The 16,840-nt window shown below is 38.3% G+C and overlaps 1 protein-coding gene across 8 annotated transcripts in view; it reads right to left on the bottom strand.

Annotated features, from left to right (window-relative positions):
- Positions 1–16,840, bottom strand: part of LOC111249648 (uncharacterized) — a 61,342-nt gene that overhangs the window by 5,317 nt on the left and 39,185 nt on the right. For all 8 annotated transcript variants that reach the window (XM_086986915.1, XM_022803775.2, XM_086986916.1 and 5 more), the window contains 3 exons: positions 15,683–15,932; positions 7,294–7,412; positions 6,721–6,912 (listed from right to left, as the gene is read on the bottom strand). In XM_086986915.1, the coding sequence (XP_086843041.1) occupies positions 6,721–6,912; positions 7,294–7,412; positions 15,683–15,932 (561 nt within the window). The remainder of the gene's footprint in view (positions 1–6,720; positions 6,913–7,293; positions 7,413–15,682; positions 15,933–16,840) is intronic.

Here is a 16,840-nt window from a genome sequence, read left to right as displayed (position 1 = left end):
AGAATGTGAAGGCCACGACTCTCCTGACATGCTCGTTTCAAATATTCAGTCGGACCTGCACGCTTTTTGGTTTGGGAGCCCGAGGATGCCGTTAGCAACTTCTGGCAGTGTCAAATCATTTCACAGGACTGTGATATTTCGGAAATTCTCAGCCAACTAATATAAGTGGCAGTGTGGCACTTCGGTTGACATCTCTTGATTCGAACCCAGGATATTGCGAGTTTCGAAACAATATGTGAGGTTATTAGACAGCCTCTTTTACCAGTTCCATTTCGCGTTTTACGTCGGACTTCAGTTTCGCATTCTGAAGGCAGTTCCTATAGTACCGTGTGATCCTCGTAACGAATTGCTCGTAACATGTCTGAAGCCTGCTTAGTTCTCTAGTCGGAAGTGGTATGTGTTTGGCCATAGAACATTGCAGTTAGAGGCCACTGGTACGAAAAAACGATAACTGCGATGGTAAAACTCGAAATATATTAGAATGCTTTGCGTTGATAATGCTCTGCCTGCAGTCACACGGCTGTGGCATTTATAAGCTTGACACACTATTATTGATTTTAATATTGAATTATCCCTACCTACTGGATCGTCAGATTCGATTGTAGACGAGTGAAGTTGGAAAATGATTAATGTTGAATTTCTCAAAATGTTCATACCTCCTGCAATACAGTGCTTCACAAGTTGGTCCAAGTAATACCTTTATATGTGGACATGTTCACATGTTTGTGCGAGTCAGCTCTTTCGCTGCCGACCTTATTGCGATACCTTAGCCGTTCCTATGAGTCTGTTTGTATATGTCGCAAATATTTGGTCCTGCTAATCTCACAGAAGGATAATTTTAATCTCCGCTGCTCTCCACGTTTTTGAATAGCTGAGTCAGGGCAGTCCCTACTGCTTTACTGTGAGCCAGTTTCAAGCTCATGGCAAACAGGTGTTTTCAACAAAATACACTCGCCTGATGTGCGTCTACGTATTTATTGAGGCAAATGTTTGAGGGTTGTAATAGCATTCGAAACATTCAATAAAGAGGTAGAATGAAAAACAAATTATCTATGCTTTTGGAAACTGTAGTTTATGAATCAAGGTCAAAAAAGCTGTGAAGAGCTTCAAGCGAATTCTAGGGTGCGCCTTTATAGCAAAAAAGTTTTAGTAGTACCATTATTATTATGTAAATCGCTTCCAGGACACATCCTGATCATTTCTCCAGTGGTTTTTAATCAGTTTGTTTAATTCATATATAATAAAACGCAAACTGATATAAATAAATAAAGACCGCTTTATGTAAGGACGGAAAAACCTTTATCGGAGTGAACCCGAGTTTGTATGAAGGTCGTGAAGAGTTTTTAATTTGATCGTACTTCTTCAAGTATGATTTATCACGTGTGTCCTCAACTCGGAGCAATAATAAAAGGGTAATTAACCCGGTAATACTCGACATATTATAGGCATTGTTTAGGCGAGGGACGCTGCTTAAGTTAATGCTGCCTTTTTAGATATGCAACACTTTGAGACGAAGTCATAAATCAGCTACGACCTTGCGATACCTTTGACATGAGGATTCGACGCATCTATCATGTTTGCATCAATTTGAATAAAATGTCGTTTTCATCAATTTGAGCTATTATCTCTCAAAAATTACCTACAGTAGCGACTTAGAAAGCGACAAGATGTTCTGCGGACAGTGGAAGAAATTCGTCGATTCAAGCGAAGACAAGTTAACTGCTTCGGAGAAACAAACCTCATGGTGAAAGGACCCTCATGGATCTTATAAATAACTCAAGTTGCGTGAGAAGACCGTCTAGACTCGTCTAGATCGCGTGGCTAATGTTGCGTAAGATATGGTCTAACAGAAGTAACGACAGCTGGCTTCCGATTTTGGTAGATTATATACCGGGTATATTTTTTTGCGTTCGATTACATTACGTCGCCCAATGGAAGTAGCGCAGCAAATTTACACAGGATTTACCGTTTAAATTCTAGGCTTTGTAGCATCTGTAAAATTAGGCAACACCATAGTATAATTCAATTCAGAGTCAACTTTATTATCGCACTACATAAGACAAGCTGATTATAAAAAAATTGCAGTATGGGCCCATGAAATCAGTTTGTAAGGAAGAAGTTGTGCAGTGTCTTGAGTGAACGTTGCGTTTATTGTTAAGTTACAATAGTAATCACAACATATACCACACAACGGGATCATTAATACAATCGTATACATGTTTCAGACACACCTCACTTTTCGTTCTACTACTACGGTATATATGTATTTTGATCGAAACGCTAGGTGTATACTGATAACCTGCATATTATATATTATACTGCAGCTCCAAAGATATTTCAAGCTAACTTACTCCCTCCTGCAACGTTTTCTCTTTGACTGAAGAACAATCTAATCAATTATTTGGCGAGGACTAAGCTGAGATCTTACAAAGATTCATCACAAGAATACAAAATAGAAGCTTTTAGTTAGCTAGACAACGATCGTGTAAAACTCTAAACTAGAATGTGTTAGAATATAGCATTAGCGATAGGTAAGGGGCCGCTGATGCCATTGTTCAGGAAGAAAGACTCAGTAGGAGGTGAGCGCCTGCTGGATGATTTAATATCCGAAACTAAGAGGAAGTTAGCTAGTCTGGAAGGAGCGCATAGAGTAGTTTAACTAGAATTTGTCTCCAGTAAATAAAAATTATTACAACAACACAATGCACTGAACTACGTCGATGCGCATACTTCTACTTTATCAACTATCTTACCTTGATCACATTTAGTTCCTCAATGTTGTTATATACAGTATATTTGGGGTACGGAACACCATCTGTGATATAGTGAGTTTTAAATAAGGATGATATACAACTTATTAAGGTTGAGCAACGTAGAGTGCCATTCAAACCTACGATGTTACCTCTATTATGCTGTTAGGTAAATAGCAGATTAACGCAACACCATGTTCAATATCTTGTTCAAAGGGGCCACAAATACAACTAAATCCGTGGCTAATAAATAAACGTGAGCTACAGGATCCACCGCTCAGCAGTTCACATTTGGCCTCTGATTTGCATCTAGCGCCAGTTAGTGCCGCCTCCGTTCTTTGTGAGCTTGTTTCGCTATGGCGAACTGTTCATCGACCTGCTTGAACCCTGAACCCGGACAGACTGGGTCACTAAATCATAGCTCTGATCAGTGATAACCCAATCCCTGCGTACTATACCGCTAACTTATGTCTTTTTGAGATTACACGAGGCCATCAGTGTAACACTTATCCAATTGACACGAAACGCGTTATCACAGTTGATATGGCATTCAAATTTAACGAAAAAAATTCTGTTCTTTCTTATGATACATTATATCTTATGTTTGATGTGGAGGATGTGCTGTTTGAATTTCGTAGATCTGTTTCCTTCCAAGCAAAAGGGTAAAGTCTCCATCTATGAAACGGCCTGCATAATTATTTAAAGGTTACAAAATGAAGCCATTTCAAGCCTTGCTAGGCTCATCTATCGTCTATACTCAACCCTTGTCATTTTCAACGTCCTTAGGCTAAACAGCAGGTTCTTTTTGTTATTACGCAGTGAGGCTTACTTATATACCATATGGTCACGATGGATATAGAAGTATGACGTAGAGTTAGACTTTATTTAGTCGACGCTCAACTGGCGTTACCCAAAAACGAGATTGACGAAGTATATCTGTTTTTCCTTCATAAAGGCGTAAAGATTTAACCCAGATCTTAACCAGAATATCTCTTGAGGACATCTGCTCGCTTCATGTGATCCTAGGCCCATTGTCTTGTATTATAATAAATGTTGGACGATATGTACGTATCTTACGTAATATATACATCAAGCACACAAAAAATGCATGCGTATTTCTTATCTACCAGATACTCTTATTCTCAAGGTGTGGCCACAGAAGCAATCTAACAATTCCTATGGCCAGATGAAAAAAAACAGCGACGTTGGCAGGAACTAGTGCGATAATGAGGACTCATCGAATATGCATAGTTGTTCTGACAGAGGCCAAAAGAGGCACCAATGACTTTCAACAATCTTAGGTTTGAATGTATAGCAGGAGAAGATGACCTTTAGGTCCAAGAATGCAGGGATGTGACTAGTGAAGCTGCAGCAATACCAACAACCCTAACAATGAGCGTCTAACGGCGTCCAATCAAGATTAGTTTCACTTCGATCACCCTTATACGGAGTAAGCACGTGAATAAAATGGATAGCTCAACGTATGATAATGTCGCCAACTGATTTGTAGCAGAAACTGTAAGCAGAAACTCAGATCTCCGAGGAACAGATATATACCCATTTTGCGTTATTAAAAAAATATTTTCTTCACTTTTGCACTTTTCATCACATTTTCTTTTCGTTCGTAGTCCAATATATGATGTGTATATATACGTTTACCTTTGTTTTAGTACACAAGCTAACCTCTATGGAAGATCGCGCTTTGCATCAAGAAAATAAGCTCCACGAGTTGATGTCTTTCTCGAAAATCTGTCAAAAAAGTGTTGAAGGTGTTTACGAAGCATGGCTGCTACAGCTGCTTCCACGATCAAAGTACTCAAAGATGTGCCATTAGCTTATTTACTTAGACAAATGAACTACCACAGCTTATATTAGGTGCTGCAAGATGTTCGAAGTAACTAATATATAAGAGAAACTCTCAGAGTACGCACAACATCAGCTTCCATGGGTTACCTTATTGGAATCACCAAATTAGAACATGCAAAACCTACGGCATGAAGCTCTGTTACGCTGGCACTGCACAGAACCTTCAAGCAGTCGTCTTACAACTGACAAGGGTAATTCAGTGTAAAACGTTATGTAAGTAAGGCCATACATAAGCTTATCAATCAATAGCAGCAAAGCGTTTATCGCCCTGCGAATTTGAGCCAGAATAAGATGTACCAAGCACCTTCTATCCAAAATCAGCTAAATCTATTATGCTAAATTGCACACTTTCCGTTATTCCTAATTCCGACACGCATTATCTGTAGTGGATTGTAACGGTTTCGATGTATCAGTTGAAGGATACTGTATAGTTATTCACAAGCAAATCCTTAAAGCACATTCGGAATCAGATGTCGAAACTTTGATTACTGAGTTCCAGCTTCTCGTCTTCTTTTTTTAGAAGTATATTAAGATCCTGTTTTTTTTTAATTTTCTGTTTTTAAAATATTTAACAAACATAAGGATGGATTCAGATTACTGATTTGTACAAAAGGTTATAACATTAAGTAAGAAGGGCCTTGTTTTCCGTGTCAACAAAACTATTAAATAATTTGCCGGCAAGCCACGTGAACTGAGGTAATAGGTCGAACACTACTGAAATGTATTTAACAGTAAAGTACGACTGCGATCAGCTGCATTTGGTTGACAGATGTGTCCGTATGTTTATGCTGCTGCAAATTTTTGCCATAAAAATCGGCCGATGCATAATTTTCGTTAACCTATAGTAGCACTGTCACATCGGCTGCTGTTTACTACATATGGCATATAATGGGGCACCTAGCACACTTGAACCGATTAGCAACTGCCTCTGCATAATACAGTCAGTCAACTAACTCTGTAAGAAAGTAGGAGGCGATCGCAGATCGAGTTCTTGCGTGATAGCTTTACAAGCTACGCTGTTAAGCAAACGCAGACATGCACACTCGTAGGCAGGCATGCAGATAGACATGAACATAGTCACCTCGTGCATGCATCACTTGGTCGCTCGCCTGTTCATCCAATCGTCCACTCACCCTGATGTTAAGACCATTATTCGCGGGCCAAACAATTGACGCTATGTCTACCGCTTGTCCATCTATCTATCATTTGTCGTTTTCGCTCCTTTCTCTCCATCGTTCTTGCTTTGTTTGACAGTGCGGTATGCCATTTACTTCACTTTAGCAGTGTTTCACTTTAACGGAGTATTTATCGCACACGCTGCTACTGTCTGGCTACGACTCGGACTAGGGCAAAGGGCCAGAGGATCATATTGGCTAACCAAAAAACTTTACCGGTCGAAGATAATCTAACAGAGACCATAAGGGGGAATATAATTTTTTCTTTCTTTATTTTTGGACAGGTTGCATGACATAAGGCTGGTATGGTAGAGCAAAAGCTAGCCAACGAGGTTCCCTGTATCGCACTCTACTGCAAAACTCAATCGTTCAGATTTACTCATTGTTTTGGAAATGACATGTTATCTACTCTAATAGCTCACATAATTGTGAAGCTTTATTGAATTTAATACAGGGTGCGTCACATAGCATACATGTTCCAGTGTTGTTTTGAAAATAAGAAACAAGTTAATCATATTTAGGAAGGATAGTGTCCGCCGTAATGCATGAAGTATCTAGGCAGTCAGTGTATCGAGAAACCGAAGCGCAGAAATTTAGGAAAGATCTGGGGCCACTGCAGACAGAACAAACCAGTCATATCGTGGCAGCAGCAAAAGCAACTTTCCTAGAGTTCCTCGCTTAAAGCGGCATGTCACAAAGCTCCACCCTATCGAAAGAGGCGGAGCATGCTGCCGAACAGCTATTATACTACCCGATTGGAAAAATGCGGTCTGCAAGCACAGACGGCGTTGTGACAGCATGGGATATGCAATACACTATCGTGCTATACATGCAGTAGTAAGCTGAAGACAAACACAAATTATGAGTGTGTTGCATGCTCTAAAACAATAGACAAGAATCGCAATGAAGCGAGAATGGCTTTGACAAACCTGAAAACTTTCAGACAGGTGATGATCCTTAAACGTACTTGCACCAGCGGCTAAGTACGGAGTAGGACCACCGGCAAAACGAGAGCTTTCCAAAGCTGCCGCGGAGTAGCCACGTTTCGCTACACGGAGAGAACGACGAGCCTCGGCTGTTGCTTTCGGCTCAGGCTGTGGATGGTCGTGCAGTCCTTTTGCCTGTGAGAGTAAAGAGAAATGCAAACAATTATATTATGGAGAACTTGACATTTGTAGACCCAATAGATTTCTCAATTATGTTTATTAAACTCTCCAACCCAAAACGTTTTGAGTTGAGAGGAGGTAACCTAATGGCTCTAGGTCTAAAAGGTCGCTGACCGTGCAAAGTTTTGAGTTTTGAAAATTTATGAAACATATTTTTACTCTGTGAATACCTTATGAGTTAGGAAGAAACCACCGTATGGCAAAAGCAGTCCTCAAACCAATTAAGCCTAAGTTATAATATCTTTGCCACAAGTTACAGTAAGCAGTAAACAGGAGCTAGGTGATCCCTCGGCATTGTTTTTAGTCACTAAGGCAATAAAGGCTAGAAGCTCATACCTGGAAAAAGATTGCATGCTCTGTATGACGCCAGAAATGGGTCACAGGATAACCACAATGGCCACGACATGGAAGCACTTCCAGACGTCCTGCGCAGCGGCGATTCGGGCACGGTTTTCCTAAAAGCCGATATGTGCGACGGTATAGTTGAAAGACCATATACGCATACGTAGACATCGTCTTTAAATTAATGATAGTTTTGCGAATATGCTTATTGAATTTTACAGACAGCCATTTCCAAGTAAAAATTGCTTCTTTAAAAACGAAATTAAGGCATTACCTATCCTTTCGCCTTATACATATATGGGCTATTTTACATTTAAAATTTAAGAAATTATTAATAACAAGTAAACTGCTCTACAGCCCGTACCCGTCCTTTACGCGCATTCTTCTCTTGTTAGAGCAGACATTTCTGGTCTGCTAAACTACCTTTTTGAAACACTATCCCATTAATTCAAAGTTATTTTAACGGTTCTATCTTTTTGGCTGTTGCGACTTTACATTAAATCTTATGCCAGCTAACAGTTAATGCGCATGTTACGGAGTATTCAATTCTCTGCCGCTTTGATAGAGTGGTATATAACGACCATGTAGAAAATGCACATTAATAAGCAAACAAACATTCCTTTAATTTGCTATATGCACTTGCGAAGCTCGGAAGGATAATGGAGTCTGTTAGATCTATGTTATAAATACTAAAAATATTTTCGAATATTGTGATCGTTAGGAGCTCGTCAGCTTCTTTACTTTTAATCGATCTTTGTCCGCTAGACATCTGCCAGACAGCTTTACAACGGACACAGGCTTTGTTCTAATAAGTACCCAATCGATTTTGAATAAATTTACTATTTGGTGCACACCTCAAAAACATATTATCGAGTGCGCGCAAAATCAGTTTGTAATTAACTTTCCCAAAGGTTACAATTTTCAGACTGAAACATTATGCAAAAATACGATTTAGGGGGGTAACTACTAATCGGAAACAAAGGCGATATGGAAATCTGAACTTCAAGGGCAGAAAGAGGCGTAGGTATTTTCAAACCCTGTGTATTTCGTGCGGAAACTAAGACCTTTAGTATTTTATTATAATTACTACTACTTGTTATAATAACTTTATTATTACTCAAAACATACAATACAAATACAATCGGTTTAGACACCCAGTACCTAAGAAAATTTGAAAGGAAAATGTTTTATAAGATTTGTGTCATCGCGATTGCAACTCACTGATTAAAATGCTGTATAACATCAGCTTGTTTAATACATTTACACAATTCCTAGCGTCGGAAGATTCTGTCTAAACTAAATCCTAATATTCACATGGAGTCACTGCGGTGCGTGTTAACGACGTAACTCGCATTTGACGTTAATTCTATGTTAAATTCTAAACAATCCAACATTGGAATATTGGCCTTTGCTACTACTGTCACCTATCTTTATATATATATAAGCGTTTTCCTAGATACCATGTCTTTTGTTAATCCTACGTGTCTTTAGTTATAGAAGAAGAAGAAGTCTATTTGCGCGTCGCTGGCTTCAGCATGAAGTGTAAATAGGGCTTAAATTTTTACGTGATCTGTACCCTTTGTCCGTACGAATGTATTTTAAACGTATACAGAAACAACGACTAGGGATTTTCTTCTTGCAGTGATGTCCTTATTCGTTAAAGAACGTTCAACCACTGTGAGCTGCGAATATTTATTTTATTGTCTATCAAGGTAATAGGGATTTATGATCACTCTGTTTTGCTATTGTTTAACTGATTGGATCGAGATGAGACCAGGGTAGCACAAGAATACTGCCACGATTTGATAAACGCATTAAATAAATTCTTGTTCTTTTTATGTAGATACGTATAGGTATCTTTGTATTATGAATATACACGAGATATTAAGAGGTCCGGCTTTCAGCATTACTCTAGGTACAGAGTGTTGATACAACTGAGCGATAAACCTTAAAATCGACGAAGACCGCAATTAAAATAGTATTCATTTTCATGTTTTTCTTGATAAAGCTTTTATTATTCCGTATCGCATGGATTGCACAAGATATTGTAGCCTCCATGATTATCGTATATTACAGGTTCAAAACGATGTCGTAATTCTCAGCTGTCTGCAGGCAGCGAATGTCCGGCAGGAGGCATGAAAAATGTTTGATCATGATTACAAGTAGAAGTTGATTTTCGTGCATCAACTTCAACAATATGTTGTACAATGTATCCGGCACATCATTTAGCTAATTCTGATACGTTTCGCTTTATATATGAAATGTTTTCAAAACTCATCCAGTATGGCAAAATGTCCCACAGTTATGATTAGATTAAGGGCTGGTATTTATTTACATTTTGAAAATTTTTGCGTATCTATGAGACATCACTAGAAGCTAAGAATAACTAACGTAGCTGAAGAGATCTTTCGTCTTTAGTCTCCAAAAAAACATGTGGTGTAAAGCACGCTTTAGCGGTAGGGCATCTTGGAAATATCCATAAATGGTTTGGCTCGCTCAAATATCATACTGTTCAGGTCAGCATGATTCCTCTGCAGCTATCATAAGTTCTGAAGTACCCATTTTGCAACGAACTCAGAAAGTTCGCTTACAAGGTCGCTGTGTCGTAGAGTGGATCTGAAACGTACAGCCTACGTATCTTCGAAGACTTAGCGTACCAGTGTCACGTGATTGAAATTCGGCAGGGTTCTATCCCTAATTACGTAATGATATATTGTTCTACAGTATATCATTTCGTTCTAGTCATCTTGTTCTAATCTTGCTGGCACAGCTAATCGTTAATAAATTGAACCCATGTTATTTTTTGCGCCTATAAAACAACAGACACTTAGAAACTACCTTATCTTTACAAGTTTATGAAAATTCGCTAGTTTGAGAACCATTATGAAATTTTGCCGCGTATCAGGAAAAGTAATCACGTCTAATAATTGACATTTTAGTCGCATATACGATTATAATTCTGTTATCTAATTAGATGTATATCAACAAAGAAGAAGTGTCCGGAATAACCTCGAACATTGAATTGACACATATTTCCTTTAAATGTTTAAATACAACAACAATCACCTTATGAACGAAATCGAAATCACGATGTGTCATTGGTAAAGAAGAGAAAACTACTAGTTAGATGCAATTTATAGTATAAGAACAAAAACAAATGCTGTACATAAGTTATACTCTTGGTAACGAAGCGTTTCGATCGGACATTCCATACATACCATACCCGTCGATAAATCAATTTCGAAGACATCTTGCGAAAAAATGTAAAAACAAATATCAATATATATGTAGATAGCTAGGCGCCGGTTAAATTTCGACCCACCTGGTTACTAAAAAAGGATACATTCTTTTAGCATGAAAAAAAACAAGGATGAAACAAGCGATGGCACATAAAAAACATTACAGCAACTCAGTTACACATTGTAAATCGCTACCATGAATCGCTATCTGTCTGGACATGTAATACATGTACAACGTCGGCCTGTTGTGGATTACCTGCCCGCTATGACTGCAGTATGTTCGTATCTTCGTGTTGCGACGACGGTCATTCATCGGATAGGTGAAAAACGCTCTAAGTGGCGGGAGCATAACTGAACTGGCCTTCTCTTTGTGCGAATGTAGTCATACAGTTAGTGCATAATATTTTACTTCGGTAACGCCGCAGACAAGTCTACGGTGTATGAACAAGCACCGTACCTGTTGAACTCTAACCGTAATGACAACAGAAAGTCCTTGTTCTCCCTTTGATCAATCCTACAAAAAGCGAATAAACGATAAGTATAAAGTGGTAGCTTTGTGATCCACAAGGGCCGCTTTTGCTTTTGCCTTTATCAAACATTGATGTTCAAAGATTCGTTACGGCTCAGCGGTACCATACATTGAGTGGTAAAAACGTATAGCTTACATTTCCTGCTAATTGCGTCGCGCGAATACTTTTTCTAAGTACAGATATGTTTCCTTTAACTGTCTAATCTTCTAAGCAGCGCTCAAAATGACAAGTGGAAGGCTTCTTCTCTTTATTGTATTCGAAAGCTCACATTTGATTTGGCGCTTTTCAAAGATTCTTTGAATAACTACGCTTTGCTCTCAGCCATTCCCCTTTTTATCATTCGTAAACGTAGGGTAATAAACGTATGTAATTATTAAACTATAATGGATCTCTGGTTATTCCGCATTAAATAGTAAATTATCTTCCTATTTGGAATCCAAGTGGAAAATCTAAACTCAATTTGGATGGTCCGGATTGCGGAGAATCACACTGAAGCTCCTCCTACAAAGATCCCTGGATGTTCTCAGAATTACTGATAAACACCAAGGTTTTACCAAGGTTTTCGGCGTGAGGTTTCCTTAAAAAAAAAAAAGCTAAGCTTTATTGTATCTAGATGAACTACAAGTTTTACTAGTGAGTGACTACTATGCGGCTACTGTTTTCGAATGTTATCGGCTTTCATCGTCTACCCAGTTAGTCTGTAGAGGCGATAATTGACTCAGGTCTTAAAGCTGCTTTACGAGGGCTACAGGGTCTAATGGTGAAAGTATAATGCGAGTTTTATGTAAATGTTTCTAGGCTGTTCTGCCGTGAGATAAATAAAAGCAGAGATACCACCTTCGTGGTACGGACAACTTTAACAACAGTGACTACAACAGAATTTGCATCCTTTTTGTAGGCAACACCGGTGCGCAGCCAACCGCAAAGGTGCTTCGGTTGTCACTGCCGCTATGACCTACCATTCAGAGAGCAGGCGACGGACGTACCGAGGTGACCGCAACATCAACATCAAGATCTCTGTAGATCATATCAGATGTGTAATATAAGATTTTCATTTAACAGAAAACGGAAAATGTCTCTGAAAATGCTATCTTTATTTAAATGGTACTAGGCATATCACACGTCATGGTGATTTCTTTTTGCATACACAATTAGCATGGTATTCATAAATGTGTTTCTCTAAGTTATGTTAACTTTTTCGGCATAAGCTTGCCGAAGCCCGTAATGTCCATAATCGGTGCTTCTAAAACTGATTTCGGGACTAAAGTTGCTCGCTTAAATTATTTGAGTCGAATATTTGTAAGTGGTTATAGATCTCTCTTCTGAAGTCCTACATTTCTATTTCTGAAACTAGATTGAACAGACTGTAACGCTAAATTACATTACAATTACTGCTACAGAAATAATTACTGCTTTTCCTTATATAACGTTGAACGTATCGTAGTGTTTTTAACGATTATCTCGACAACCACTGAACAGTCTAAAACATTTCATTATGAGGCTTGTTAAATATTTCAAGTTCATACAACCAGTAAAATTTTTTGATTATGAGAACGTTTTGGCGTTAATTTTTGAAAAAAAAACATTTTCAAAAGATCGAAACATATAACGGACTATTTTAGCACAGAACTAAAATTTTCAAATTCATTGAAGAGCTGGTAAAAATAGTTGCGAAATATTTCTTGGCTCACGCACTCAAAAGATGCAAGCCTCCATCCACTGAACAAAACAGAGATAGCTTTTTGAAAAAAAGGCTAGTCGCGTAAATGAAAACATGTTTAGATTCCGAGGAATGAGTGAAATTCCAATAATGACATGGAATATAAAGGAACGAAGTTGAGTGTAATAAATTAAAAAGCAAATTAGATATTATCGAATGTACAAACAAGGATTTTCAGGTAGAATAAAATATAGATAGATTGGCAAAAGTAAGAAAAGCATTATTTTATATATTAAATGAGTCAATATAATACAATATAGTGAAGGATAAAACAAGATTGAAGGAGCTAATGAGTATCGCATTGTGCTTACATAAACTCTTACTGACTACATATTTCGATGAGAATTTAGTTCATTAAATCATTCTCGTGTTATGGTTTTGTCCTCATGATAGTGTTGTAGTAGCGTATTTAGGTACTTTTTTTTTACTCAGGAACACCAGATGAGGCGATCGAGGTTCGAAACCGGGTGTAGACACACGTCGTATCGTGCTGGGGGCTACTCGTCTGAAGCAATGCTCAAGGGCCGTACCGGATGTTAAATATGAAATTTTAACTTGCTATTATAATCTGAACTACATTTATAAGGGTTTCTTCATATTCTGTTAACAGTTTAAAAGAATATTACATAGTTTATTATATGCGTTCAGTCGGAGGCATATACTTCAAAAATTATAATTAGTTTACTATAATCATGAACACATTGTCTATCTTATATAGGTTACCAATCTGATAGTTAAAATTAGATAACATTTTTGAAATCATTTGTGAACCTGTCAAAACTATGCTGAGTTTTCGATTGATCTATTAGCTCATTCTATATATTTATGGTGTCTACTCGTAGCGCGTTATAGCAATAAGTGGAATAATGTTTATGAAAAGTAAAAACTCTTTGAGACGAATTTCTCATTTTTTCTTCACCGAATGCTTCGAAACTAAGAATACAAAAACTAATCTTTTTCATATTTGTAAACATAATATTCTTGTAAAATACAAATCAGATATTGAATAACACCTAGGCATATATATATCGTTACAGTCGTGATGCTAACCCAATGCACCAATCGAAATAAAACTGACTTGAAAGGAACGATGCTTTATTGAATTACAACCTCAATACGAATAGAATAGAGTGACAATAAGCATAATGCTGAATTGATTACTTATGTAATCAAATTTCAGGTAAGAATTTCGTTGTTGGAAGAAAACTGAACAGTAATATTTCGTTGGCTGCTGTATGTTAAGTTGTAGTACAAGCATGGACGGCTCTTGGCGGTTTCGAAAGACGTAAAATTTCTACTAGTTAGAAGTCTACTAATAATTTACTATGCATTCGCCATCATTTTTCACGACCTTCTCCAGTATTTCATTCAATTTATCTACTCCCTTTTGCTATTTCCTTTCTCCATCCTGAAGTTGAACTCGTTCTAACCAGCTTTGAGACTCTTCACTGCTAAATATACCGTTACGAATTTGATCCACGCTAGTAATTGGGAAATGTGATAACCCATCAAAATGAGGCCTTGATAATATGATTAGAATAAAATAACCTCCTACGTAAGCTCTTGCAAGGCAGCTCTAACGATATTTGCCATATGCGGCCTAGAATTGCCGTAGGTTAAGACCACCTTCTCTTGTTTACTGCCGCTACAATCCTATCCTTTCCTGCGTTTTCCATTGCATGAACTCCCTCCAGTCTTACCAGAAAATCCAGAAATCTTGCTGAAATTTAGGTTTAGGCGCATCTCCTAGAGCTGCCCGGTCCTTTTGCTACCTTGTAACAACGTAAAACACCACTTCTTGACATCAAGAGCAAATCTGCGTAGAAATCTATCATTAAGGTTAGCTGTCATTACGTATCAGCTAGGCTGTTAAAGAACAAGAAGCCGCACTTTCTCTTGTGTTTTGCTCAGTTTTTGATAATCTTTTCTAGATTCAAGATCACAGACAGTAGAGGTGTTTGTTGCGTATTTCTCGGCCAGTTAATAGAAACGCTCAATAGACCTCGGATGACCGGCCTGAGTAGGGTACATACATCAAGTCCCATTTTGATTTTCGCAAATGCCTCTTAGCTATCCTGTCGGTTGCGGCGATTTTGTTGTACACGGCGAAAATATGTCGGGCTGTTCCCATAGCTATAAGATTTTCGCAAAATGCAAAAAGATATCAAAAATACACTTTTTTTCTCCAAGAACATCCATCTTTGGGGCTCGAGCTCGATGCAAAATTTCGTTCGATGCGCAATGAATGTAAAATGGGTTTATGGAATAACGAGTACGCACTTTCAAATGGTGCATAGAAGTAAATAAACAGTAGAGAGGAAAAAGACGCATTACAAAAACTGCCCTTACGTATGCTACAACACAATCGATCTGGCAAAATATACGCATCTTTGCTTGGTATTATTCAGTAATCCTTATTGGGTACGCTTTACACCTAAAAAGAACTCTGTTGTCACGAACACGTAGGGCCGATATTATTAAGCGCCAAATTATCTTAATGTGTTCCTATAGATGATCGTTAAAAATACAGTTGAGCAACTTAATTGAAACAATAAGTATGACAAACAGCGACGCTTACTTCCAAGATGTCGATCAAGATCTGAATCTGATGCAGTTGGCTGTATGTAGATATGCTAATACTCTGAACATCCTCTCGGAAACATGCAGCTAAAGTGCCTCTATATATTAACTTTTGATAATTATCATATGAGGATACGTTATTTTCCACAAGCACAAAATAATCCCAATCAAGACTTTTTGAAGTCAAAAGTTTATCCAATTTTAACTTTGAAATAGACTTGATGCATTGGGGGGTGCTTGATATCTATGTCCACTTATCTATCATGTATTCCTCTACTGCTTTAAACAATACTGTGAGTAAAATGGTTTTTTACCTTGTTGCTTCTTACGGGCTTTGTCACAGATAGCTGGTCTAAGGTGAACACTGTCCCCAGCATCGGACACACAACGTTGAGTGCACACGAGTACTCCAAGACAGCTCTTTTTTAAAATGTGCACATTGTGATTGTTTGTGTTGCGCATAGCCCATCCTGATGAATGCCGCTTTGCTTCCTCACAATCCGGGCGATATACAAAGCGACAGTGCCCATCAGCCCACTCGTTGTACGGATCAAATGAGGTTACCTGTATTTCAAAATGTAAATGCTTATTATTATTTACAGCATGACACAATAGCGGGACAATGGAATAATTCAGTTAATTACGGTAATTGTAAATGCCTTTCACCACATGAGCAGCAGCTGTACAGTTACCGTTAAAATTAATGTTATCATTCAAAACGCGCATTCTTTTAACATGCAATAACCTACGAACTGATCCACGTACAAGATATTACCTATCGAGAGTCCTTACAGGTTTGCCTCTTGCGACGAATAACTTAGAAATCTTAATCAAAAACAGAGGAATTCAAAAAGAATTAGCTATGCTTGCTTTGATCAGAATAGACAAATTTGAACTGGAGGAGTTCTCTGCTGAGGCACTTCCAGATGCTGTTTCGGTAGATGAAATTAACGATAGCGTTGTTTTTCGAGCTATAAATCAATTGATATTTGAGATAAACAACTTTTTTTTTACTGTGATTATTCCTCGTTATGACTCGTAATGGCTGTTATAATTAGGCTGATTATTCAGCCTGGCAATTTTACCGTTTTGGTTCTTGTTGCCGTATGATTTTCTGTCTCTATTATGTGAAAAGCTCTAGTTGCTGTGCGGCGCACTGTCCCTAAGAATAGCACCGGGCGCCCCTCGGGTGCAAAAAAAGTCATGAACAGCAGCCACAGTAACAGCCACGACAGCATCTGCTTTAGCAGAGACAACATCGGTTACTGAACGGCCGAGTAGCCATTATTATTATGTTGTTGGATGCTTCGAGCTGCTGCTGGGGATGCCTGTGGCTTCGAGCCTCGTTGCTGTCTTATTGGAGACGGACTACTCTTGTTCTGTCACTCTCTGTACTTCGTCTCATCATTTTGCTCTTTTCCTTGTTTTCCGTAGAAGGCGAACAACAGCAGCGACTGCCAGCCTCCGTTTTG

The sequence above is a fragment of the Varroa destructor genome, unplaced genomic scaffold (assembly GCF_002443255.2).
Source record: "Varroa destructor unplaced genomic scaffold, Vdes_3.0 BEIS01000004.1, whole genome shotgun sequence".
Classification (NCBI taxonomy): Eukaryota; Metazoa; Arthropoda; class Arachnida; order Mesostigmata; family Varroidae; genus Varroa; species Varroa destructor.
This window is presented reverse-complemented; position numbering and strand designations above follow the sequence as displayed.